The 25,827-nt window shown below is 44.6% G+C and overlaps 2 protein-coding genes across 8 annotated transcripts in view; one reads left to right on the forward strand and one right to left on the reverse strand.

Annotated features, from left to right (window-relative positions):
* acss3 (acyl-CoA synthetase short chain family member 3) overlaps positions 1–18,826 on the forward strand; it is an 84,221-nt gene extending 65,395 nt beyond the window's left edge. For 5 of the 7 annotated variants that reach the window (XM_086201849.1, XM_086201848.1, XM_086201847.1 and 2 more), the window contains 7 exons: positions 13,382–13,477; positions 13,715–13,778; positions 16,500–16,581; positions 17,442–17,564; positions 17,676–17,775; positions 17,843–18,018; positions 18,554–18,826. In XM_086201849.1, coding sequence (XP_086057975.1) covers positions 13,382–13,477; positions 13,715–13,778; positions 16,500–16,581; positions 17,442–17,564; positions 17,676–17,775; positions 17,843–18,018; positions 18,554–18,637 — 725 coding nt within the window. In that variant the 3' untranslated portion in view covers positions 18,638–18,826. The remainder of the gene's footprint in view (positions 1–13,381; positions 13,478–13,714; positions 13,779–16,499; positions 16,582–17,441; positions 17,565–17,675; positions 17,776–17,842; positions 18,019–18,553) is intronic. The other 2 variants (XM_086201845.1, XM_086201846.1) reach the window with 1 other exon arrangement.
* Positions 18,827–19,473: 647 nt separating this feature from the next.
* Positions 19,474–25,827, reverse strand: part of ppfia2 (PTPRF interacting protein alpha 2) — a 176,327-nt gene continuing 169,973 nt past the window's right edge. Inside the window, exons 29-34 of the mRNA XM_086201844.1 lie at positions 25,674–25,771; positions 25,408–25,583; positions 24,881–24,949; positions 24,072–24,228; positions 22,632–22,725; positions 19,474–20,242 (exon numbers count right to left, since the gene is read on the reverse strand). Coding sequence (XP_086057970.1) covers positions 22,667–22,725; positions 24,072–24,228; positions 24,881–24,949; positions 25,408–25,583; positions 25,674–25,771 — 559 coding nt within the window. The 3' untranslated portion in view covers positions 19,474–20,242; positions 22,632–22,666. The remainder of the gene's footprint in view (positions 20,243–22,631; positions 22,726–24,071; positions 24,229–24,880; positions 24,950–25,407; positions 25,584–25,673; positions 25,772–25,827) is intronic.

Genomic DNA, 25,827 nt, shown 5'->3' on the forward strand with positions numbered 1-25,827 from the left:
GGACGTGTGACTCACCGCAGTGACGTTCACGCTTGTTTTCTACGTGATGATCTTCTATATAATCTGAAGGCCCATTTGACCTCCTGTCATGGCTTTTGGTCGTTAGATTGTCAGCCTTTTTCAGCACAACTTTACAGTTCCGCTAACATTTTTGATGAAGTTGCACCTTTTAGTCATTACAAAACAGCTGATGGTGCAGGGGAATGGGATGATTGATGGGGATGACACCAAAATCAGAAACACTTAAAGGAGGGGTAGGCGCCATCTGTTTCTGGCTTTTTTTCCTTCTTTAATATATATATATATATATATATATATATATATATATATTCTTCTATTTTCTTTTTTAATTTAACGAAAGAAACACAATATACAAACAATATGGCATGAATCTGTCTAAATCATTTTTTCTCTGCTCACGAACCTTCCCTCCTCCCGCCTCAGTCCCTGCACTGACATTAAATTACCGCAAATAAAGCCTCTCTAGCTTGCGAGCAAAGTCAGCAAATGGGTTTCTTACCCGTCCTAAAGAAAGGCTGCTACTAGCTAAACCTTTAGATTCTTTTCAACTCCTCCAGCGAGCAAATGAATCCCCAAGAATCACTGGCGTCGCGCCGAGCCTTTTATCGTTCTCCCTCTTATCTGATGCTCGTTCTGTAAAAGACCTTTTTTCTTTTTGCTCTTTTGGCTCCATGCTCGTCACTCCGTCGCTCCTCACCCAACACCGATCCAACAAGACATTGATACCTGTTTCAGGCTTCCCAATCTCAGCCTTTTGACGGACATCTAAGCTGCCCAATCAGGTGCAGTCTGGTTTCGGCTGTTGATGGACAGCTAAATGGTTCCAACCGGTCTAACTGGTAGGGGTTTTTGATTGGGTGGAGGTAAATTTTGTCCCTGCACCCCTTATGTGTTCGGGATTGTGATGCTTCCTTTTCTGAACATCATAGTTTATTGATTACCATTGAGACATCATGACAAATTCAGGGATTATAACAAAAAGTACACAGAAATCTGGGAGCCTCGCCCAGAAACTGAAAACAAAAATTGAAACTGCAGTGAAAATGTCGGCGTGAATGGAAGCACCAAATGAAACTGTAACACATCAGAACTGTTCTGGCTTCTCCTCTGCAGCCGAGGCGTCGTCTTCGATCTTTGGATCAGCGCATCGTGTTTCTTCCTCAGAAACCTCTGCCCGTCTCTGTCCACAGCTTTGTTTGCAGCAGCGGAAACCCTCTTCCATGCATTCATCGCCTCCAGACCAGACTACTGCAATAGTAAATCCACTTTACACTTCCAAAAACCTTCAAAACTTCCACAAGGAATCCACTTCAAACTCCTTTTATATAAGACGCAAAACCTCCGCGCTCTGGACTAAGTACGGGACCTGTGCAGGGTCTGGGCGCTGCTCCCATATTAAAGAACTCCCTCAATACACACCTGTTTAAAAGGATGCAAGGGGAAATGGATCATTGACATCTTGCTGGGTGCGTAACAGAATCCTACTCCCATCCTTCTCAATTTTGGCCACCAACATTTGTGGATAGGAGGCCGATGGGGGATGGGGGGGGCAGTGCTTTACCTGTTTTATGACGTATGGAGGAGGGAAAGGCTGATTTCCACTGTCTGCATCTCCTCATTAATTTTTCTCACGCTTTAGGATATGATTTCTATCCGGGAAATGTATCCCACATACAGGAATACATGTGTAAAGTCTGATTGTTAAAGGAGCCCACGTTGATTTCCCTCACCTTATTTATATTCCTCCCTACCGCTTCGCTGCATGCAGACCAGTCCCTCTAGCCCCCCCCCCTCCCCCCCCGAAAAAGAAACCCAACCAAATCAGAATAACAATCTTTCTAGGAGAATTGTTCCTGCCTCATATCAAACTTGTGCTGTTCTGCTTACCTTTGGGGAGACGCATGAGATCCTTGAGTTTGTGCCTCATTATTCAACACCAACACCCCACCACCACCACCCAAAAAAAAAAAAAAGCTGATGTTGCTCACTTGTTCTCATTACGTTGCTGCTAAGACAGTAGCGCAGATGCCGCCGTTCCTGTAATTACATCTCAGTGAGGCGAGGTGCCACGTTTGTGTTAGCTGGTTGTTTACTGTGGGCTGCCGTTATCAGCGCTCTTACCGGGGAAATTCGTCTGGCCTTGAATCCGACGACACCATTGTAATATTTGTCTGCTTTGATTTGGAAGGCACTAGACGGGAGACTTTCATTAGCAAGTTAAGTAGCAAATTTGTATTCATAAACTTAGCTGTGAATGAATGGAGTGGACTCTCTGAAAAGTGATAAGGGAGGCAGTGTTTTAGCTGATGGAATTAAATTATCCCTTGAAAAGTCGCAGTTGTGAAGGTGTTTGTGTGTGTTCCTGCTTAAAGGGCCCGTGTGTAGGATTTAGGGGCGGGGCGTAAACCTGATATGATGATCGATATGATCTCGTTTGTTTACGTGTCTGAAAGTTCGAATTGTGTTTCCATCTACTGTCTGTCACATCTAGCGCACATGGTAAGTGAGTGCTCTATCACTGAGCCCGCCATTTTGTTTCTACGGAATCACAGAATGGACAAATTAACAATCTGAAATAGCTTTAATTTAGCAAATACAATGGGTAGTTGGACGATACCAGACCATTCGTGTTATCTCACTGAAGAAAATGCAAGGGAGGACTTTTTATCTATAATCTTTTCCACATTATAAAGGAAACAAGCAATTAAAGGGATAAAAAAACAACAACAAATAGTAACCAAACAAAGTATGGGTTGGTGGCATGGCCAGTAAATCAAGGCTAATTGCCTAATTTCAGATAAAATATTATGCCGATAAATAGCTAGCATCAGTGCGGATATTCCCAAATGGAAGATGATAAAAAATGGGAATAAAGACACTTAGATTTGTTGACAGGTGCAGGTGGTCTGTTTGTGTACTTGCAAAAAACTTCCGAACATGAGCGCCCTCTACTGTGCTGTTGTGTAATCAGTTCAAGATAAATCGTACTCAGGGATATTGTTTTTTGTGAAGTAGAATGCAAAAGAAAATATTTAATTGTTTGTTTTTGACTTGCAAGGGCAGAAATTTTGTTTTGGTTGCATGTGCTTAAGAATAACATGCATGTATATGTATGTGTGTCAGTACAGGTGTGTATATATCGTGAAGCATATGTATGTATATGTATATGTGTTTGTGTTTTTATGTATGTTTACATGTATATGTTAATGTGTATGTATGTATGTAATTGTTTTGTATGTATGTTTATACTTGAAAATGAATTGTTAAATGTATATTTATTTATATTTATGTATTTATATATAAGTACATATGTATGTACATGTATGTATATATACGCATGGATGTATGTGAAAAGATACATATACATGTATATGAAGAGATATAATATATATATATACATGTATATGTATGTTCATACTTACATATAATCATATGTATGTATGTACATATATACATAAATATATACATGCATACATGTGCGTATATATATATATATGCATGTACATACAGTATATACAAACTATATACATGCATATATGCATGTACGTATATGAATACTTATATGTATGTACATACATATATGTACACCCACATTTATATATATACATGCATACATGTGTGTATATATATATATACATGCATGTGGTAATATACATCAGTTAATTACATGGGTACACATGTCTGTGCACAAATACAATGTCCATTGTCCAAATGTTACTCTAGTATATGTATGTCTTTTTACATAGATACACACATGAGTTTATCAATAAATTTATTAACCTATATATATTTTATGTATATACATGCATATATTCATGTATGTATGTATGTATGTGTGTATGTATGTATGTATGTATATATATATATATATATATATATATATATATATATATATATTCATGCATATATACATATGTATGTACATGTATGTATATATTTACATGTGTATTCATACACATTTAAATGTACATATGCATTTATATGTATGTACATAGGTACATATATGCATGTATATGTACATATACATGTGTTCCTATGTTACCATACATATGTACAAATGTATGTACATGTATTTATATACAAAGTTACAAGGATATAAACATATGTTTGTACTTATGAATTTACATATATGTGTACGTACAGTTAGGCTGCACGGTGGTGCAGAGGTCAGCACTGTGGCCCCACAGCAAGAAGGTTCCGGGTTCCAGTCCCGGCTCGGACACAGGATATTTCTGTGTGAGTCTCCATGTTCTCCCTGTTCCTGTGTGGGTTCTCTCTGGTACTCCAGCTTCCTCCCACAGTCCAAAGACATGCAATTGGGGACGAGGCTGATTGATACTCTAAATTGACCGTAGGTGTGAATGTGAGTGTGAATGGTTGTCTGTCTCTCTATGTTGGCCCTGCGATGGACTGGCGACCTGTCCAGGGTGAACCCCGCCTCTCGCCCGTTGACGCTGGGATAGGCTCTACCCCCCCACGACCCTTAATGTGTAGGAATAAGCGGAAGGTGACGATGGATGGATGTACAGTTGTGCTCATAAGTTTACATACCCTGGCAGACTGTATGATTTCTTGGCCTTTTTTCAGAGAATATGAATCATAACACAAAAACGTGTCTTTCACTCATGGCCAGTGATTGGGTGAAGTCATTTATCATCAAACAACCCTGTTCACTCTTTTTAAATCATCATGACAACAGAAACTACCCAAATGACCCTGATCAAAAGTTTACATCCCCCAGCTCTCAACACTGTGTGTTGCCCCCTTGAACATCAATGACAGCTTGAAGTCTTTTGTGGTCGTTGTGGATGAGGTCTCAGATGGTAAAGCTGCCCATTCTTCTTGGCAAAAAGCCTCCAGTTCCTGTAAATTCTTGGGCTGTCTTGCATGAGCTGCACGTCTGAGATCTCCCCAGAGTGGCTCAATGATACTGAGGTCAGGAGACTGAGATGGCCACTCCAGAACCTTCACTTTCTTCTGCTGTAGCCACTGACAGGTCGACTTGGCCTTGTGTTTTGGATCGTTGTCATGTTGGAACGTCCAAGTACGTCCCATGCTCAGCTTGCGGGCTGATGAGTGCACATTTTCCAACAGTATTTTCTGATAACATGCTGCATTCATCTTTCATTTTCTCTGAAAATTGGCCAAGAAATCATAAATTCTTCCAGGGTAGGTAAACTAATGAGCACAACTGTACATCCATAGATAAATATTTATACATACATTTATACATAAATGTTTCACCATACATACTTTTGTTTGTATATGCAAATTAATCCACATTATTTAAAAATGAACATATGCATAAACACATGTATACATATATTCTTACGTATGTAAATTTGTATATATAAATGTATATATACACGTGTATATATATTCACACATGTGTTTATATACATGTGTATATATACATGTGCATATGTATAGAAGTGTATATATACATGTAAATATACGTGTATATGTAAATGTGTATACGTATATACATATATACATGTGAATATACATGTATATATCATACATGTATAAATGTATGTTTATATGTATTTATATACATATATGCATGTATATATGTATGTATATAGGTACATAGATTTATTTATAGATGCATGTGTATATCTGTATAAAGACATACACTATGTAATTATACATACATATATATAAAATATGCATGCTTATTCATTTGTATTTGCATATATACACATGCACACACGTCTATGCATGTATATTTATATGGGTTTATTGGAATATCTATATATATATTTATGTGTATATATGCGTGCAAAGGTTTTTACCTTTATATTTGTATGTCCTTATATAGAGATATACACATGCATCTATAAATAAATGTATGTTCCTATATACATTCATATATAAATGCATATATGGGCGGCATGGCTCAGATCCCAGACCCCTGTGACCATGTCAAAGTGTCCTTGAGCAAGATACTGAACCCATAATTGCTCCTGATGAGTAGGTTGGCGCCTTGCATGGCAGCCTCCACCATCAGTGTGTGAGTGTGTGTGTGTGTGTGTGTGTGTGTGTGTGTGTGTGTGTGTGTGTGTGTGTGTGAACGGGTGAATGAGACGACACTGTTAAGAGCTTTGAGTGCCGCTAAGGTAGAAAAGCGCTCTATAAAATTGAGTCCATTTACCATTTCTGTATGTATATACATACATATACACATACATTTATACATGTATTTATGTACACATGTATATTTTCATATATAACTACATGTATATATGCACACACGTGTGTACAAATATACATACATATGTATTTACATGTATATATGCAATTGTATGTATATACATACATACCTTTATGCATACATATGTATGTCTGCACTCATATGTTACCATGCATATGTAGATATTTATACGTCATCGTCACACATGTTTATATTTATATGTACATATACAAATACATATACTTGTTCACATGAATTTCCTTGTGTATGTATGCACATCCATACACATGTGCATGTTACCAGAATGTAGTGGTGCGTCTGGAAGTAGAAAAGTTTTGGAACCTCTGACCTTCGCCATGCGGAGAGTAAACACAAGGTTGAGCCACAAAAACATCTGAATCTCTCTCAGGTTCCGATCAGTGCTTCGTGGTTTCAGCCGCCCCACACCGGAAGGTTTCTCCACCTGCTGCTTCCCTTCATTTTAACATCCAGCCCCATCAGCAGGGCTTGGCTGACCAACCCCTCCTTTATGACAACTACCTGCCTCCTCCCAGACTTAGCCGGAGCTTTTTCAGCTCTATTGTCCCGCGACGACTCATAGCGCGACTAATCCCGTGGTTTTGTAGTCAGAGTGGCTCCTCGGCGTCCTCAGAGGAAAAGCAATAAAAAGACGCTCTGTAATCGCCTGTCTGGACTCATTTTATGTGCATTTGTGCAATATGCCACAAAATATTATTCATGATTTTTCCTATTTCAAATTTTCATGGTGTTTCTCTTCCACCGTCATTGTGGAGGGTGGATGCACTCTTGTTTTCAGACAGGCTAAATGGAAAAATGTTACTTTTTTTTTTTTGGGAGATGGGGGGGGGGGGGCACAACTTTGTATTTCAGAGCATCTCTCCTCCTCCTCCTCCTCCTCCCACACTCAGTGACCTTGGGATCTTCTCTAGTTCCTGAACAGGTTACCGCAGCAACAACACATCACCAAGACAACCCTGCTGTGAACACGGATGATTTATAGAAAAAGTTGCCCTGACCGTTTATGACAGGGATGTTGATTTATTTAAAAAAAAAAAAGAATTAAAATACGACTGTAAAGCAACTAAACTACAGCGATTTGAGTTTTTGTGGCGATCCTGCGAACTTTGACGCGCTGATCAAAGGTCAGATAAGGTCAGCTGATACTTAAAAAGCCGGCTTTGATCACATGGTGCACGTCACCGATACCCAGTTACTCATGCAGCAGACATGGAAGCAGCGTTACGCTTAACTCACCCTCCAACAAGTACACGTTATTATTTCTGTCCTCCTTTCATCCCAAATATCATCCCTTACTCACCGTTTGATTTCTTTATGACGTGAAAAGGTTGTCGTCGCCGCCCCTGCATGAATATTTCAGCCTCTTCCTTGTCGCTGGAAGATGCCGTTGACGCAAGACTAAAACAAACTAAAGTAGGAAAAATGTTAATTTACAAACTCTTCATCGTCCAGTAACTCGCCGTCTTTATCCAGTCTTGTGTCCGATAATTTGATAATTTGATTTGAGCTTAAAAAAAAAAAAAAGGTTCTGGTTCTGCATGCAGTTGAGGTCCGGCCTCCCGCCTCATTAATTAGCTAGAATGTGACCAGTGGATCCAACTGAGCGCCTGAGCCTCTCAGAACTGTTCTAGGTTGGTCCTTTTTAGCTGAAAGCAGAGTCTTTGTGGATTCTTGAGCGTCTGGGTGTCTCTAGATGAGGCCTTTGAGAGTTTTGGATGTTTCCATCTAATAAACTCTCTGGCGTCGTCTGAACCCTGGACTTCACTCCTGTAAAAATCCACGACAAACAAGTGACACTTGGGCGAGGTGAAATATCACTTTGACTTTATCTGCCGCTGGCAGGTTTGCGCTGAAACGTTTGTATGTGGGTGACGGAGAGCTCCGGTCCGACAGTCTCCCACTTTCTGGTTACAGCGACATCTGTTACTCTCCCCTCTGAAGAACCGGCTCTTGCTCACTTACCTGCGTCTCACTTGGCCTCGCGGGGGGAAAACACCTCGCACCTCTCACCCACGTTGAGGTGCTCGTGCAGTTGCGAAGTGATAAGGACACGCGAGATCAGAGAGTTCTGTTTTCTCTCCCCCCCGTTTAAGCTACTGGTAATGAGCGCGGCAGCCTCCTCGCCGTCAAGCAGGAGCCACCGATGCTGCTCCTTCCTACGTATCCTCCCTCCTCTAACACATTCATCACACTCAAAATGCCGCCCACTGGTTAAGCTCATCTCCAGCAGGTCAAAGGAAGATTTATTTGTTTGTCTACAGAGGAGAGAATGAGTGTGTGTGTGTGTGTGTGTGTGTGTGTGTGTGTGTGTGTGTGTGTGTGTGTGTGTGTGGACCCAAACAGGAGAAAAGTAGAAGTGTTTGTTTGGGAAGTTTTTGTCTTGTCCCTTCAACTTGTATGAAGGGATTTTTATGTCGCCGGAGGGAAGCCGCAACGGCACCGATGCGTCACTGTTAAGGTCGATGTGTGAAGGGAACTGGATGCAGCGTCGGCAGCCGGGCCTGGTTCAGTCCTCCCAGAGCCGCTAGCGAGAGGCTCTCGCCTGTCTGTAAGGAGACGAGATGATTTTTATGTCAGTTGAGTCGGCCATTTCCCCTTCTGAGCTCCAGGAAAAAGTCCTTTTGGGTCCAGGCTGCATCACATGACAGACGCCATCTTTGTAGCGTAGCGTTCGACTGCTAACCAAAACCGGTTCAGCTCCTCCTGCAGATGGAGAAACTCTAGGGCAGCTTCACAACAGCTTCCGTGTCATGTGACTTAGGGACTCCAAATCAGCACCGGCTATCAGTTCGAAGTGAGAAGTAAAGGACGCGACCATTTTATTACATTTCACTGCTGCTTCTATTTAATATGAATATTTCAGTGCAAAATGCGTTTCTCATGAGCTGTCAAAAAAATGTCATTTTTTCCAAAAAGCTCCTGTGTCATTTGAGCGTGGGACGCGACTCGGCACCACGTATTCGACAGAATCTCAACAGATGCCCCTTTCTTACTTCCTATTTTTATTTCCTCTCATAGATTACATAACTGCAAACACGTCTTTGATACAGAATGGTTCAAAGAACATTCAAAACATGCTAAAAGAAGGTTAAAATCCTGTAAAAAGAACATGAAAACACAGCAGTAACCGAGGACATGAATATTTTGTATCGACTCAAAGCAGTACACGGGTGTACGGTGAGTTTTTTTGTTTATTTTTTTTTTAACTTCTAAGCTACGTAGCCTGCAGCCCCCCCCCCCCCCCAAAAAAACAAAAACACAAAAAAAAAAGAGAGAGAGAGCGAGAGGGAACCAATGGAGATGCAGCGGCACAGCCGAGCAATGAGCTGAGAGTGAAACTGTATAAAGCTTCATAAACCCACCAGGAGATTCCCAATAATTTTAGCACTGTGAGCGAAACCTCCGACATTATATATCGTATATATTTAGCAGCTTTAAATAAAAGCTCTCTGGACGGAAGACGTGGTTGGAAGTCCCCGTGGGAGGGTTTTCATGTGCTGGTTTGTTTATTGCCACATTCATCAATCGACAGTCTCTCTGCTGATACAAACAAGCAAACAAAAGCCTCCGAAATGGGAACCTTTCTGGATGAGCGTCTCAAGCATGCATTCCTCTCCTGCTGTGTGACAGACACCTGCAGGACGGCAGAAACCTTGTAGAAACGCTTCCCGTCATCTTCGCCATCCGTCACGTAAATGTGAGGATAAAATATTTGAGTGATGCGGCCAATTAGCGCCGAGAAACCTTTGCTTTGTAGACGATTTGATTTTCGGCCTGAAAGCCCCTCAGCCGCTGCTCCGTCTTCTGTTTGTCTTGTTAAATGTCAAGATCCAATTATATTGTCCATTTTCATTTGGGTTTTTAATTTAATTGTTGGTCGTGAAATTCTGCCAGCGAGTCCCGGTGTTAACAGCCGGGTTTAAACATTGACATGGTTTAGTGGTTCTGCCTGTCCGGGCTGCAGGACTCTTAATGGCGTTTCTCCGGTGATATATTGATTTTCCAATATCAGGTCTTTAAAAAAAGAAGAAAAAAAAAAACTAGCTAAGACGGTTTAATTTAGATCTGATGCTGCAGGTGTGTTCCATATGTGTCACGTGTTTCGCACCATTTAAGAACCGCAACTTCTCTTTTGTTCAGGAAATCCTGCTAATCCAAAACCCCCTATGATGCAACCTGCCTCAGTGCTTAGCAGATTATGCCTTAATCCCAGGTGATGCTGTGTTGCTACACATTCATAGGTAAAGTGAAGGGGGTGAGTTCAGCCACCTGGAGGCATGACAGTCTTTTTCTTTTTTCATTCTTTTTTTTTTTTGAAATCACGGACAGCGAGTGAAGTCCCTGCCGACTCTGACGGGCTTTGAACCCAGCAGGGAGGAGCTAACCTGCCCGTGATGAATGGGTTGTGCGTGGTTCCCAGATCAGAGGCCATTGCGGTTCGTGAGTGTTCAACTCCAGATACCCTTCCTCTCTGTTTTCATTTGATAACTTAATCCCCCCCCCCCGCCCCGCCCCCCCCCCCCCCCCAGCTTGCGTATTTGAAGCCTGCTGTGCTGAAATTCCCAACTACCCCTCTATGTCTACTTAAAGGGGCCGTGTGTAAGATTTAGTGACATCTACTGGTCGTGTTGCACATTGCAGCACCTCGCCTCACCTGTGGAGGATCTCTTAAAGATCCTATACTTGTCAAAATAACAGAAACTACTTTTTCAGAATAAGAAATATAAAAACTTTATTAGAACAAGTCATCTTTCCACTCCTTTCTTTTATGATCAATCAAGGTCAGAGTAACCACGTAGATGCTCTTGTTGAAGGCATCTTTCAAAATGCTGTTTTCTTTAACAGAGTTTGGTTTAGTTTGACTACATTAAAGCCTCTTTTCCTACAATTTAACACTCCAGAGACTCTGCAGTAGACACGAGTATTTATCCACGTTGTTGTACACACAAAGCCAGGGTGTAGCAATTAGCACCCAGTCCCCAGGACAACGCTGTGACGTCTCTGTGTTCAAACCCTTGCTAACATCGTTGGGTTGTGTTTGGAGCAACGACGTGGAGATGAGATAAAAGAACAGAGGTGAAATTATAAAGTATCAACCACTGAAACTCTGTCACTGCCACCCATCCTGGTCTCCGCTGTTCGTTTACAGACAAAAAAAACCCAAACAAACCAGGAAAGTGAATCTTTTAGGGTGTTAATGCTGGTAAAACAGCTAGCAAGGTTACAAGTTTGACACATTTTCAGCCGTGTCCTTGTCTCAGTCGTCATGTCGTGACGTCATGACCCAGCTCTCGTACCTCACGACTCTGCGCTCCCTTGACATCACCGCTCCTTGTGTTCTCATAAATGATCCGCGTGTCGATAGAACAGGCTCTCTCTTGTCCATCTAATCAGTTCTGACTTTTACCTGATAAATGAAAATGGAATTATGATGAATATTTTATTCATGTTCTGCAAAAAAAAACAAAAAAAAAACAACCCAAACTTCCCTCTGAATCCTTCACGCTGCTGCTTGGATTCATCTCTTCGCTCTCAGCGTTCACTCACGGTTTCCAGGGTTCCACATCAGCGCAGACTTCCTGTTTGTAGCTGACAGGTGTGTTCCCCCTGACCTCCGCAGCTCCAGCTTTTCTCTTAAAGTTTAATGAGGATTGTAAGACGCCTTTTTCCACATCGCTGTTGCATTCGCTGAGCTGCTATTTGCATAATTTGCCTGCCAGCGTGATGGTTTTGCCACTGGCCTCTGCCCTCTCTGGAGACCAGACCTCCTCCTCCTGCCACCGAGGGCCACGTTCAGTCTGCCCAATAAAACATCTGATTTGGCTCTGGTGCACCTTTCTGCATAGATTAGCATATGAACACGGGGAAATGTTAGGACACTTGTGGTCACAATAACTCAGCAGCAATGCGTGATAGCGTTCTTAAGCTCCCCTAAGCATGAAGTCGTGATTGTAAAGGTTAATGTTGTGTTTCCCGTCAACTGCTGTGTGGACGTGGGATTTTTTTTTTTTTGTCCCTCCGAGGCTCGGCTGGAGCCTTTGTTGTTGCTACGGTCGCAGCTCCGAAACGGCAGATTCGTCGTTCTGAGCGCCACACAAATGGTGTGTTGCTCCATCGCGCATCTGACAACCTGCACACACTTTGATCTGAAAGCATCTGGAAAATCGAGGAAAACAACAACCCCACGATGATTACTCATCCACATTGAAGTTAGCAGACGGCCAACTGGAAGTAGCTTCCTGTGCTGCAGCGTGCCCTCGCTGGAATGTTGAATTGTTATGTTTTGATAATGTTTTTGGTTTGGTTTTGATCATGTTTTTGGTTTGGAAGTTCGATGAAATTCTCTAAAAACAGGTAACAAACCAACTCCCATTTCTAAAAACACGCCTGGGCCTGCTAACCTCTGATTAGCATGCTCAAACCCTTCTGTAAACGCCAGATTCATACACATTCTTTGACCACTGTAGAACGTGGCAGTATAAATAGTTTTGGGCGTCCAACAACCTCGATGAAATCACGCCTTTCGGCTGAATTTTCCTCTGATAACACCTGTGACATTTTGCAGAACTGACTTTAAGTTAGCGGAGAGCTAATTGGAACTAGCTAGCTCTGCCCGTTGAGCGTGCTCAGTATGCATCATCCCAGCAGCGCGGGAATGCCGCCGCATCCACGGACTCCTCCTACCGTGAAATAACGAGATATTTACCAGACAGTGACGAGCTTAATGAGCACTGATTGCTGAGCGCCAATTCATCTGAAAACAGGATGCGCCGAAGCTTCAGAACAGCGTGACGTTGTTCTGATTGAGTCGTGCCTGCGCAGACGGATCGATGCTGCGCTGCTTTGGCTGGGTGGGCGCCTGACAAACAGGCTAGTCTTTGCTGTCAGTGGAGCGCGGTTGGGTGGCGGAGTCACAGAGGGCCCTCAGGAACTGTCGTAGTTCTGCCTTATCTGGGTTGTTGCTGCTCGCGACCTCACACACTTGTTTCACCAGCTCTCAGACGCATCGGCAGGCAGAATATGTTCAGAGTCTGAATGTGGCGTAACACCGTCTTTTTGATGATCTTTATTCCACTGTGAATGTTAATGAGTGTGTGTGTGTGTGTGTGTGTGTGTGTGTCGGTTCAGAAACCGGCTCTGCCATCACCTCCACGTGTATCGGACTGGGTAGCTCTCTCACGCCCCCTGCAGGCCAGGCTGGAAAAGCCATTCCAGGCTACAACGGTGAGAGACTCGATCAATGAGCAACAACTTTTGTTGGTCATTGATTATTTTGTTCTTTATTCACGTGTCCTGTCAGAAGAACCCCCCCCCTCCACACACACACGCACACACACACACACACACACACACACACACACCATAAATATTGATGAACTGATACATGAATATGGATGTAATCAGATGTGTAACCTGCCTCGGCCTGGAAATGTGAATAACATGGTCTTCCCTTCCCTCCAGTCACTGTGATCGATGATGACATGCAGGAGGTGAAGCCGGGAACTCTGGGAAATATCGTGGTGAGGTAGGGAGGATCAGTTTTATCGCTGTATTGATCTCCTCATGCTGGAGGATGTTGCTGTGTGTAGACGGGGATGTTGTTGCACGTCTGATGTTTTTATTGTAGCTGATACGGTCATTGATTGCTGTCGTGCATCTAAGCCCCCCCCCCCCCCAGCCTCTAACTGTCTCTAACTCCGCCTCTTCCTCTCTATGTTTCCCTCTCATGTCTTTCCCCCGTCCTCTGACCCCCCTCTCTCTTCATCTGTCTCTCCCTGTTCCTCACTGTCTTTTTCTTGCTCTCTTTCAGCCCAACCGGTCGAGGCAGATGGCCGCTCACAAGTCTCTCTTTTTTGTCTTTCTCTCTTTCTAAGTTTTTTTCTGTCCTTCCCTATGCCTCTCTCTCTCTCTCTCTCTCTCTCTCTCTCTCTCTCTCTCTCTCTCTCAATTTTCTTGTACTGTTTCACCACAGCCGGTCGAGGCAGATGGCCGCCCACATAAAACCGGCACGTTTTTCGTCTCTCTTTCTCTCTCAAGTCCTTCTCTTCGTCTGTGTACCTCCACATCTTTCTGTCTCTCCTTATTTATGTTTCTCTCTTTTTCTTGCTCTCTTTCAACCCAACTGGTCGAGGCAGACGGCCGCCTGCGTAGAGCCCACCTTCATCTGTTTCTGCATCTGTTTCCCTCTCTCTCCCCAAGTCTTTCTGTCCTGCTCTGTGTCCTCTCTCCTTGTTTCCCTCTCTCTCCCCAAGTCTTTCTGTCCCGCTCTGTGTCCTCTCTCCTTGTTTCTCTCTCTCTCTCCAAGTCTTTCTGTCCTGCTCTGTGTCCTCTCTCCTTGTCTCTCTCCCCAAGTCTTTCTGTCCCGCTCTGTGTCCTCTCTCCTTGTTTCTCTCTCTCTCTCCAAGTCTTTCTGTCCTGCTCTGTGTCCTCTCTCCTTGTCTCTCTCTCCCCAAGTCTTTCTGTCCTGCTCTGTCCTCTCTCCTTGTTTCTCTCTCTCTCTCTCTCTCCAAGTCTTTCTGTCCTGCTCTGTGTCCTCTCTCCTTGTTTTTCTCTCTCTCTCACCAAGTCTTTCTGTCCCGCTCTGTGTCCTCTCTCCTTGTTTCTCTCTCTCTCTCCCCAAGTCTTTCTGTCTCGCTCTGTGTCCTCTCTCCTTGTTTCTCTCTCTCTCTCCAAGTCTTTCTGTCCCGCTCTGTGTCCTCTCTCCTTGTTTCTCTCTCTCTCTCTCTCCAAGTCTTTCTGTCCCGCTCTGTGTCCTCTCTCCTTGTTTCTCTCTCTCTCTCTCTCTCCAAGTCTTTCTGTCCTGCTCTGTGTCCTCTCTCCTTGTTTCTCTCTCTCTCTCCAAGTCTTTCTGTCCCGCTCTGTGTCCTCTCTCCTTGTTTCTCTCTCTCTCTCCCCAAGTCTTTCTGTCCCGCTCTGTGTCCTCTCTCCTTGTTTCTCTCTCTCTCTCTCTCTCCAAGTCTTTCTGTCCCGCTCTGTGTCCTCTCTCCTTGTTTCTCTCTCTCTCTCTCTCCAAGTCTTTCTGTCCCGCTCTGTGTCCTCTCTCCTTGTTTCTCTCTCTCTCTCTCTCCAACCGGTCAAGGCAGATGGCCGCCCACCCAGGGTGGGTCTGCCTCACGTTTTCCGTCCTCGCCGTCTAAGAAGTTCTTCCAACCAAATCCCCGTGCAGAGTTTGGTTCTGGAGAGCCGGGAGGTTCCTTCCGCTGTTGTCGCTCTGGTTCTATGTCAGTATCTTGAGCGTGCACACAGACGTGGAAGCGTGCTACCTGACGTGCGAGACGTGTCGTTTGTCTCAATAAGGCAGCTCGCCCTGTGACTTCAGACCACAAGCATGAACACACACTGGTCTGAGGTCAGCCAGCGCCTGCTAGTGATCTGTTATCACTCTCCAGCTTCCCTCTCCTCTGTAACTGCCGCGACCGACTCGCTGCCAACAAACTGGGATTTCTGAGGAATCCCCTGGAGTTCAGGATGACGACAGGTAGAGCTGACGGGAACAGCTGGCCTCCACTTCCTCCCAGGAACGCTGACTCAGCTGCGTAGTACTTCAAGTTCAAAAGTAATACTGCAAAGCTGCTGGTTAATGTTTAACCGAGTGAAGTGGAGGACAAATTAGCTTCGAGTGAAAGCAAACGTTAGTGCGAGCACGGCCTGATTGTGCTGCTGGCTGGAGCTCCAGCCGATACTGCTTTGTGTGTTGGTGCATTCGAGTGACGACGGGAAATCGCAGTTTCCAAGTTGTGACGTCGTTGTGGCTCCTGACTTGGTTGTGTTCACGACTTCTTAATAACGATGCTGGATGCTACAGAGAAAATGAGCTGCATTTCAGTACTCAGTGTTTCAAGAGGACGTTTGGAGCTATGCAGTGGTTTTTGATTAAACTCTGAAATTTCCAGGCTGAGCAGGGCTGATGCTAATAAATGACTTTTCTAGCTAATTTCCACAAACAGGAGTAGCATATTACAAAATGATATTCAATACGAAAGTTAGTCATCATTTAGCAAACACTGACTCAACACGGTTGACTAAGAAGTGCATTTGAGGACTCCTAGAAGAATTCAGAACTGACCGCTAGAAATAATTAGCTGCCTCATTCTTTATTAATTTATTATTTATCATAGTTGTAATGATTCATAAGCTCAACAAAATATGTAGAAATTCAAAACTAGAGAATGAATCAAACAAATGTAGATTGTTAACTACCAGGAGAGACTTGAGTCCTTCTCTTGTTTCTTCCTCTCCCCTCCAGACTGCCGTTGCCTCCTGGAGCAGCTTTGTCCCTGTGGCAGAACCAGAATCTGTTTGAAGAACTCTACTTCACCAAGTTCCCGGTAGGTTGAGTCAACCCCAGGTTTTCTCAACAACCGAGAGTTTCGACTGCAGCAGAAAGAAGCTGATCACCTGGAAATGTTGACTTGAGTTCACACCACGGAGGAGTTTTCTGGTTTCCTTCCTCACGGCGCTGCAGTCTGTGGTAACGTGTCTCCCTCTAGTGGTGAAAGCGCGTCACTGCAGAGCCACTCGGTTTATTTGAGGTGAGGGTGAGGATGGTTCCTTCGTTCCTTCCTTCCTTGGTTCCTTCCTCACCTGGCACTACAGTTACAGTGCTGAGATCCTGGTACTTAGAGGTCACAAGTTCAGATTTATCTCAGTGCAGCACATGTACACACAAATATTTACACACAAATATTGCACTTTTGTATTTGTATGACGGGAGTACAAATCTCCTGTGGCTCCTCCGGCATCTACCGAATACTACAGTATAACGCATTGATGGTTTTTGAAGTAACCTTTCTGAGTATTTTATACATTTTACTCGGAACCTCCTTTAGAATATTCAGTCATGCAGTTTATGAGTATCAGTAAGAATATTACAACCCCATGATAAAGTAGCGCAGCATAACAGGAAATGAGGGAAAAATACCAATACACGCTACCTGTCACATGTACATGGAAGTCTCGTTCACGTGTTACTGCAGTAGACGGGCGATATTTGTTGTGTTAGTCTCTCTGTTGTCTTGTCGATGAATTTCAAATCAAATTCGAGCACTAAGAGCTGCTCAGCTTTGACACTTGGGGGCGCTAGTGTGTAGTAACACCATTAAAAGGTTGTTTTTTTACTAAAAAACTGAAACCTGAACTACATGTCGTCATCTGTGTAAGTTGTGTAACCCCCCCCCCCCCCAATCAGGGTTACTACGACACCATGGATGCAGGGTTCGTGGACGAGGAGGGCTTCCTTTACATCATGTCCAGGTCTGATGATGTCATCAACGTGGCGGGTCACAGGCTCTCTGCTGGAGCTTTGGAGGAGGTGGGAGAATCATTTTAGAAGGAGTGTGTTGCCCTTTGTGGTGTTAAAGTGTGTGTGTGTGTGTGTGTGTGTGTGTGTGTGTGTGTGTGTGTGTGTGTGTGTGTGTTTCAGTCGGTGCTTCAGCACCCTGCCGTGGGCGACTGCGCCGTGGTGGGTCTGGAGGACGCTCTCAAGGGTCACGTCCCCCTGGCCCTGTGCGTACTCAAAAATGGTGAGTAGCAGAATGTCAAGCGTTGGTTGAAGTACGACTGCGTGTACTTAGCGGTTGTGTGTCTCAGGCGTGCAGCAGAACCAGCAGCAGATCGTCAGTGAGATGGTCGCCATGGTGAGGGACACTATCGGACCCGTGGCGGCCTTCAGGAGAGTCCTCTTCGTTCACGGTCTTCCCAAAACCCGTTCTGGAAAGATCCCTCGTTCCTCTTTAGCCAACCTGGTCAACGGGAAACCATACAAGGTAGAACCTGACCCTCTGAGACCACGTTCTGAGACCACGTTCTGAGACCACGTTCGCTGCAGCGGACCTCGTTTGTTTTGAGAGGAAGATCTACAGCCGCTCTGGAGACGTCAGCGCTCATTTTGCTGATCAGAATTTGAGTAATGATGTTTCAGCCGCCGAGGGCTCATTTGGGGTTTTAGCGCTTTACATTGTCGTCGTGAGACCGTTTTTTTTTTTTTCTTCTCTTTTTCTTTTACCTCTCTCACCGAGTTGGAGATTAAAGCCGTAAAAAGCAAACGTACAAAGTTTATAAATGCAAATTCAAGGTTCCATGAATGCAAATAAAGTTCTCAGAGTGGAGGAACGGCTTTGTGTTCCATCACGTGAATATAAGATCCCCTCACGACTACATTTACAGGTACAGTTCCAAATGTATTACAGTCAAAATGAAGCGCACCCAACCATTGATGTAGTTCAGCTTCCTGCAGTACAGCAAAGTAGGTGTACAAATACTTGTTTTACTCACCCTGACTTCTTCTTCTCCTCCCATCAGATCACCCCAACCATCGAAGACCCCGATGTCTTCAGTGACATAGAGAAGCTGGTAGCGGAGTCCCTGAGACCCCCCGGAGCATGAACCCTCCTGGGGGGTCGGGTCCGGCGGGTCGGGAGAGAACTGGAAGTAGTCGAGTGTTTTTAAACGTCCTGTAGTTTTCATGTAGGCTCATCATTAAATCATCAATGAAATACTGCAAACACCTTCGCCGACAGTCGTTTCTTTGTGTTTTTATTGACAATGAAAATCTGTTTGCTCACCACTTAGTTTTGACCAAAAAGTACAAGAAGTAATAAATAAAAAACAAAAACAACAAAAAAAAAAGAAGATTGGACACAAAATAAAATGATTTCATTGTTCGTGCAAATTGAAGATGTAAAAACAAACGAAAAAAGAAAAGAAAAGAAAACAAAACGTAACATAAACCTTCCGAAATAACTAAAAGACAGATAAGAGGGCGGTACAGCAATGCACCCTGGGAACTCAAAGACAGAAACGGAGAGTTACACCGATGAAAAGTCACAGCAAGCAACATTGTTTTAGTCACCGCACATGGTTCATATACACTCTACGCACACACTATGAGCTAAAGCGGTCTGTCTTTCAGTTATTTCTTCTGTTCTGAAGGGCGGTGGTCCGGTCCGGGTGGGGCGGCGAGGTGGGGGGGCGGGGTGGGGAGAAGGCCAGCTCGGCGGAGTGTATCCTTTAGTGATGATGTAGCGAAAAGTACAGTACAACAAGAAGTTTCTACGGAGGACGTTCCTGCTCGGTCGTTGTGAGCTCTAGTGAGACTTGGAGGGTGGCGGCGGCGGCGGCGGCGGCGGCGGCGCCACGTAGCTTTAGTCCTTGGCTACTAACGCTGATGCGTTTGTATCAAAGTGCTTTTCTTTTTTTTTCTTTTTCTTTTCCCCCCCTCCCCTCCCCTCCCCTCCCCTCCCCTCCGGAACACAATCTCTTAAATATTTTAGTCCATAAGAAAGAATGTTGGGGTTCAGAAAAGTTGTAAACCACTAGAGGGCAGGTTCGCACACATCTCTTGCTCTCTCGCTCTTCACGTCTTCATCATCATCATCATCATCATCATCATCAGCAGGATGAAAAAATAAAACCATATGTACAAAATGATGAAGGAGGAGGAAGAGGGGGAGGAGGATGGGGGGGCATGGAGAGAGCAGCATATATTAATCTATGGTCCACTAAATGAGGTGGCAGGGACTTCTCTGTTCCTATTTTTTTTTTTTTTTTTGGTTTTGTTTTTTTGCACAAACTCTGAATATCTTTTTATACATAGATGTGTGTGTGTGTGTATATATATATTAAAAAAATGGCATATTTATATTAATTTACAGATAACCTACACATCTCTGGTAGAAGAAATACACAGTACGTTATGCTTTGACAAGTTACTGTACATGTAAAAGTTAGAAATGGTGAGAATGGAGGGGGGGGGGGTGGAGGGGCAGCCTGCAGGACAGTTTAGCACCGGCATCTTGTGCCCACATTTTTAGGGGGGGGGGGGGGGGGGGTTTGGGAGGGATGGGTTGGGGGAGGGAGGGAGGAGAGCGGGGCTTCTTGGCAGTGCGAGTGGTCAGAATGGTTTGTTCCTGGGCAGGTTGACCCATCGTCCTCCTCCAGCAGCAGCAGCAGCAGCAGCAGCAGCAGCTCCGCCTCCGTCTAAAACTGCACCTGAGCCGGGAGAAGACGGAGGGGTGGTGACGGTCGGAATTTCGCGGCAGGTGGAGAGCACAAGAGCTGAGATGAGACCTTAGAACGGCTGCGGCGGCCGGAGGGATCGTTTCATGCAGCGTGAGAGGAGGTCGTAGCGGCGGGTCGATAATAAACCATTAACATTCCTCATCTGTTAGCAGGATGATGCTAAAGCTAACAAGCTGAGTGGTGGACCCTCGCTCATCGGTTTAACATAAATACTTATAAATATATTTAATAATTATATATAATATAATAATATATTTTTCTTGACGCAAATACAAAAAGCCTCAAGTTCATGACATTCATGAAACGTTAGTTTCAAGGAGGAGGACTGACGAAGACCAATTTGTTTGATTCAGCAGCAGCTATGTTTTTGTTTGTTTAGCATTGAACTCTTTTTTTGATTGACATGTTGGGGGGGGGGGGGGGCTGCCCGTCCGGACGAAGGTTACGACGTGACCTTCGTCTGTGGGTGTCGATCTGTTCCCCTTCGAAAAGAAAGAAACACCACAAGCAGCCCCGGGGGCGAGAGAAACCACGCCGCTGCTTCCTCGTCGGCGTGTGGAAGGAATCAACCGCGTGAACTTTACACTCATCCTCTGATCGTGTGGGCGAACGTCTAAATATAAGCTGATGAAAGCTTTAGAAACGGCCCGCCGGCGTCTCCACGGGGGGAGCAAATACTTTGGAGACAAAATTACTGTTATGAAGATGAAACTCATAAACCCCTCCCCCCCCAAACCAGATGCCCTGCGCTTTACTTTTACTTACTTGCCTTCATGTCTCTCCTGTGCTGCCTTTTTATGTGTTTTTCTAACCTTCCTCTCTTATACGATCGCCCTGCAGCTCCATTATTATCGGAGCCTCCACCCTTAGCACACTCGGGAGGCTTGTGATGGGACCGGAGTGAGATTATGAAGTTTACTCAACTGTTGTGCGACAGCAGCAGATGCTAGACTGAGCAAACACACAACACGCTGATGGCTTCTTCCCGACCAGTTTCAGGGTAGAACGTTGTAATTTCCTTAAATTCTCACCCCGATACTTGTTTAGGAACGGTCTGGTTGTTATACAGGCGAGTTTAAAAAAAAAAAAAAAAGAAGTAAAAATTGTGCTTTTTGTGGTGAACAAAAAAATTGCGGGCAGGTTTGTTTCAAGGTGGAAACCAGGGGAAAATAATCAGCACTTCAATGAGCAAACAAGGGCAGAAAATACCTCAACATCAGATCATACGATGCCAGATTAGGATTATTAGCGGTTAGAAAGCTAACGAGAAAACAGAAAAATATTCATACAAACTCAAACCCATGTCAACTTGGAAGCTACAAACTTGCTATGATCGCTTATTTCAGCCTCCCATCTCTCTGAGCTACATGAAAAATCTAAGTCTGAGCTAGCTAGCAAGCTGCTAACAAGCTGCTAGCTGCTAACAAGCGACCTACGCTTACAATGGCATGTTAAGAAAACGGTTTGATCGTAATGTAAAGCAGGTCTGTCATCAGTGAAAAGTTATATAAAACAAAAAATATACAACATATGTTTCGTGAACAGAACATGGTTTAGCCCTGATGGTCGCTTCATGCTGTGTTATAGCCCCGCCCACTATGATTATAACTGGACAAGAGGCATACAAACAAGCAAGCGTGTTTGTAATGTGTTGAGACGGATGGTTCTCCTGTGCTGGTTCAGAGCAATGAAGACATAACGTTAGCTGTACGTTAGCTTGCAACTGCCGTTAGCTAAGACTCAGGCAAGCTAGGCTTAGCTGCATCCTTAATGTCTGTTTTTTTGTTTTTTTTTTGTTTTCCAGGACTTAATTTAATCTCAGATTTAGACATCATCTCAATTTGTATTGCTTTAACTTAACAGGTATGGTTGCGAGTAGAATATCATGTGATAACATTAGAACTTTTTTGTGCGTGGTGTTTTAAAAGATGTTAATCTGAGTATAATCTGCAAGGAAAAGCATCGGTGATGGGAGGAAACGGAGTTCACATAAAAAATCAAAAAATCAAATGAAGAACGTGACTTTGCCTCTGCACCTGGTGGTGCAAAGAAAACCGTTGGAAAGGAAACTGGGACGCTCTGTAATGCGGAGGTTCTGGCTAACTTCCACTGGTCTATTTTTAGAAGCCTGAACTAGCATAATCATGTAAATGTGGCTGGAAATCTCAAGCTCGGACCGTGACTGACTCATCTTTTCCTGGACAGACACGAAAGGAGCGTCTCCTATCACCGACGAGACGGACGAGATGAGCTATCGGTCCTCGCTTCTTTAGTTCTGTTTTTTTTTCAGTTTTTTTTTTCAACGGTTCTTCGGAGGAAAGCTGTGTTTTGGCAAAGCGAGAGTCTGTGTGTTACATACAGCGTACAGTTTAAGGTCCCTCTCTCTTCCTCCTCTCAGCAGGAGTAGGTTCTCACCGTGGAGCTGTCCAGCCGCTGCACTGCAGAGGGTCCGACTGTGGAGAGAGAGGAGCCTGATTACAGAGGTTTGGGAAGAGTCCCGAGTGAGAAGGAGCCACCCCTCAGCTTCGTTACCCCAAACACCCAAACACCCCCCCCTTCCTCCCCCCCGGACCCTGCAGCTTCGCACTCAAAGGAGATTCTAGTTTGAGTGGAACGTTAGATTGGTTGTGCCGTGGACATCACAGACCGGGGAGAACAGAGAGAAGAACACAGAACACAGGAACACTGCCACTGTCTTTGGGAACACCTTGTTAGAGGAGAACGCTGGCGACACATTTGTCACTTCTAATTCTGGTTTATTTCTTTAAATAGATAAAGAGACTCGCCAGACTGTCGCTGGCAGGCAGAATATCATTAGTTTAAGGCGGTTGGTTCTATACTGAGGGGTCGCAAAAAAAATGTAATAACTTATTGGAGTAGAAGCTTTTGTTGTTGTTTTAAATTCTGCTGCCTGTTAAATATGAAAATGTTCAACATTCCATTACTGCGCGCTAAGGCGCAATTATTCAGGCACATCTGAAGCCGAAATGGGATTTATCCTGTTGGTTTATTCATCGCAAACACCATTCGGACTGATCGTCCTCCGGTTTTAAGTTTTGTGTAATATTATATTATTATTATTATTATATTATATAATAATTTTGTAATATTCAGAATCAACAGTCCAAGCATCCCGGTGGTGATGTTCCAGGATCTGGTCGGTTACTTTTACCCGGATAAACCAGAACTGTGTTGAGGTGAGGGACCGTGCGAGCCAGCGTCCTCTTAACAGAAGAGGGATGAGAAATGACACAAACAGTCGGCTGGACTCATTAAAACATCCAGACATACTCTAGTGTAGAAGTACACCCCAGTACTCAGCCACCGTTAGCTTAGCTGCTACATTACTGCAACTTCAAGGGCTCCACTAGCAAGCATGGGTCCTAATCCATAACTTGACCCCCCCCGAGCTTCTCCCACCGGGATGAGCAGACAAACCCCGCCCTCGGTGTTAGCGAGTGAGCACAAGAACAGCGGGACCATGTGAAGAGGAAGGAGTGTGTGTAGAACCAGAGTACACGCAGGGCCAACAAGCCCAGGACCTGAGAGGGGCATAGCTGACCTTGAAACCAATCCACATACATGTCGTCAGGACTGTCATCCAGAGCCTCATAGAGGACTGCAGAGCAGCCGTCAGAGAGAACAGAGACATGTCAGAGGCACTCACCAGCTCCCATTTCTTCTTCTGCTCCACTTATGTTCTGTCGCTTACGTGTGAAAACCACAAACGTCAGGGACTGAATTCAGTTTTCGTATGAGAGCGGCAAACCTGGAGCGGGGGGGGGGGGGGGTGGCTTACCCTCAGGGGGGAGTCTCCGGGAGTGACCCGACGTAGCTGTGAGGCGGAAGCCAGCGGGGAGCGTCTCTGCTGATCCAGGCATCATACTGATACCGTGGACGTCCCGCGGCGGGAACTGCCTCCTCCACGACGGACCCCGGAAGTCTTTGTCGTCACACTGGAGAACACACACACACGTTACGTATGCACGCACGCGCACACACACACACACACACACACACACACACACACACACACACGACTCTCAGTCACTAGAAGTAGAAACGGCAAACTGATGACACTTGATTCCCATATTAAGGAATAAACTTGGAATGGCTTAGTTTGGTGTGTGTGTGTGTGTGTGTGTAGGGGTGGGGTGGGGGGGGGTGGTGATGTGAGGGAGAGAAGAACCCCATCCAACAAACAAAAATACAAACAAAGAAAAAGAAGAAAAAATACACACTGAGTGAAACATTTCTACATGAGAAATGACGTCAGGGAAAGCAAATTTTGCCGATGTGATTCGATGTACATGAGCTAATGCTAACTCACGCTAACACTTGATTTTTTTTATTACAATGTCAAAGTGTAAAAAAAAAAAAAAAAAAAGTTTTACTTTTTCACCACCCCCCCCCCTCATGAATGGAGGATACAATAAGGAGTTCCCAAATAAAAAAATAAAACAGAGAAAAATGGTGAATAAAAAAGCGGCCAAATACGATACGAGTGATAGCAAAGTGTACAGAAGCGGAGGGCTGCTATGCTGAAGCGTCTTCAATGAGAGATTTTGACGTGGGGGTGGGGGGGTGGGGGGGCTCAGTCTGCCTCACCTCATCCAGCCTCCTGTCAGTTCCCAGCGCCAGCAGGTTGTTGTACTCTCGCTCCAGAATCTGACGTGCCTGAGGAGGAGAAACACAACAACAACAACAACACCATTTGAACTTTTTTCACAGGGTCTATATTCAGCGGCAGGGGTGGAGGAGAAGCAGCTGATGGCTTTTGCGCTCCGTATCCACTTCACCCGAGTACGTACGAGACAAACTGTGAGGGGGAGGGGGGGATCACAAGGCATCTCGCCAGGGTGACAGTTGGCGAATCTGCATGTTCTGATTTAGATTCAAACTTCCTCTGAAGGCACACACAGTCCTCTATTTTAGGACTGACGCCGGTGACGGATGATACACTACTTCGCTCCTTTAAATATGCGCATATCGGAGCCAAATAATTAAAAATAATCAATGTTTGCCCGTCAGTATAGCTTTGAGGAGTGACTTTATTTCACTGGAGTTCAAATACGAACTCTCGCCGTCCGCATGTGTGAGCTGCCAAATATGCTGAGTAGGCGTAGCTCCAGTACCTGAGTGTTTTGGTTGGGGATCTGGAGGAGCAGCGCCAGGCTACTGTAGTCAAAGTTGTCGTCCAGGGCGACCAGAGCTCCGTGCACGCCGCTTTCCAGCAAGATGTTGGCGTAATCTCTCAGGCCTATGCTCTGAACCCAGCGGATGACCCGTTCGTTGCTCCACACGAGCACATCTGCATGCAGAGTTCTCATCTTAAACCTCTTCACACGACTCATTTACTGAGATGTTCGTTTGGGTTTTCCTATCTTTTGGTTGTAATCACCTCTCATTTCGTGCTGGCTTTGCTCTCGACGTCTCTCCAGTTCCTTCCTGTCGTAGTTGAGCTTCTTCAGACACATGATTCCGTACTGTAAACTTGTTCTGGTGTCAGAAAACAACAAATGATTTAAAAACCTCTTTTCGTTTCAAATGTTCCA

The sequence above is a fragment of the Aulostomus chinensis genome, chromosome 4 (genome assembly GCF_037954235.1).
Source record: "Aulostomus chinensis isolate RoL2024-O1b breed Wild chromosome 4, RoL_Achi_v1.0, whole genome shotgun sequence".
In the NCBI taxonomy this organism is placed as follows: domain Eukaryota; kingdom Metazoa; phylum Chordata; class Actinopteri; order Syngnathiformes; family Aulostomidae; genus Aulostomus; species Aulostomus chinensis.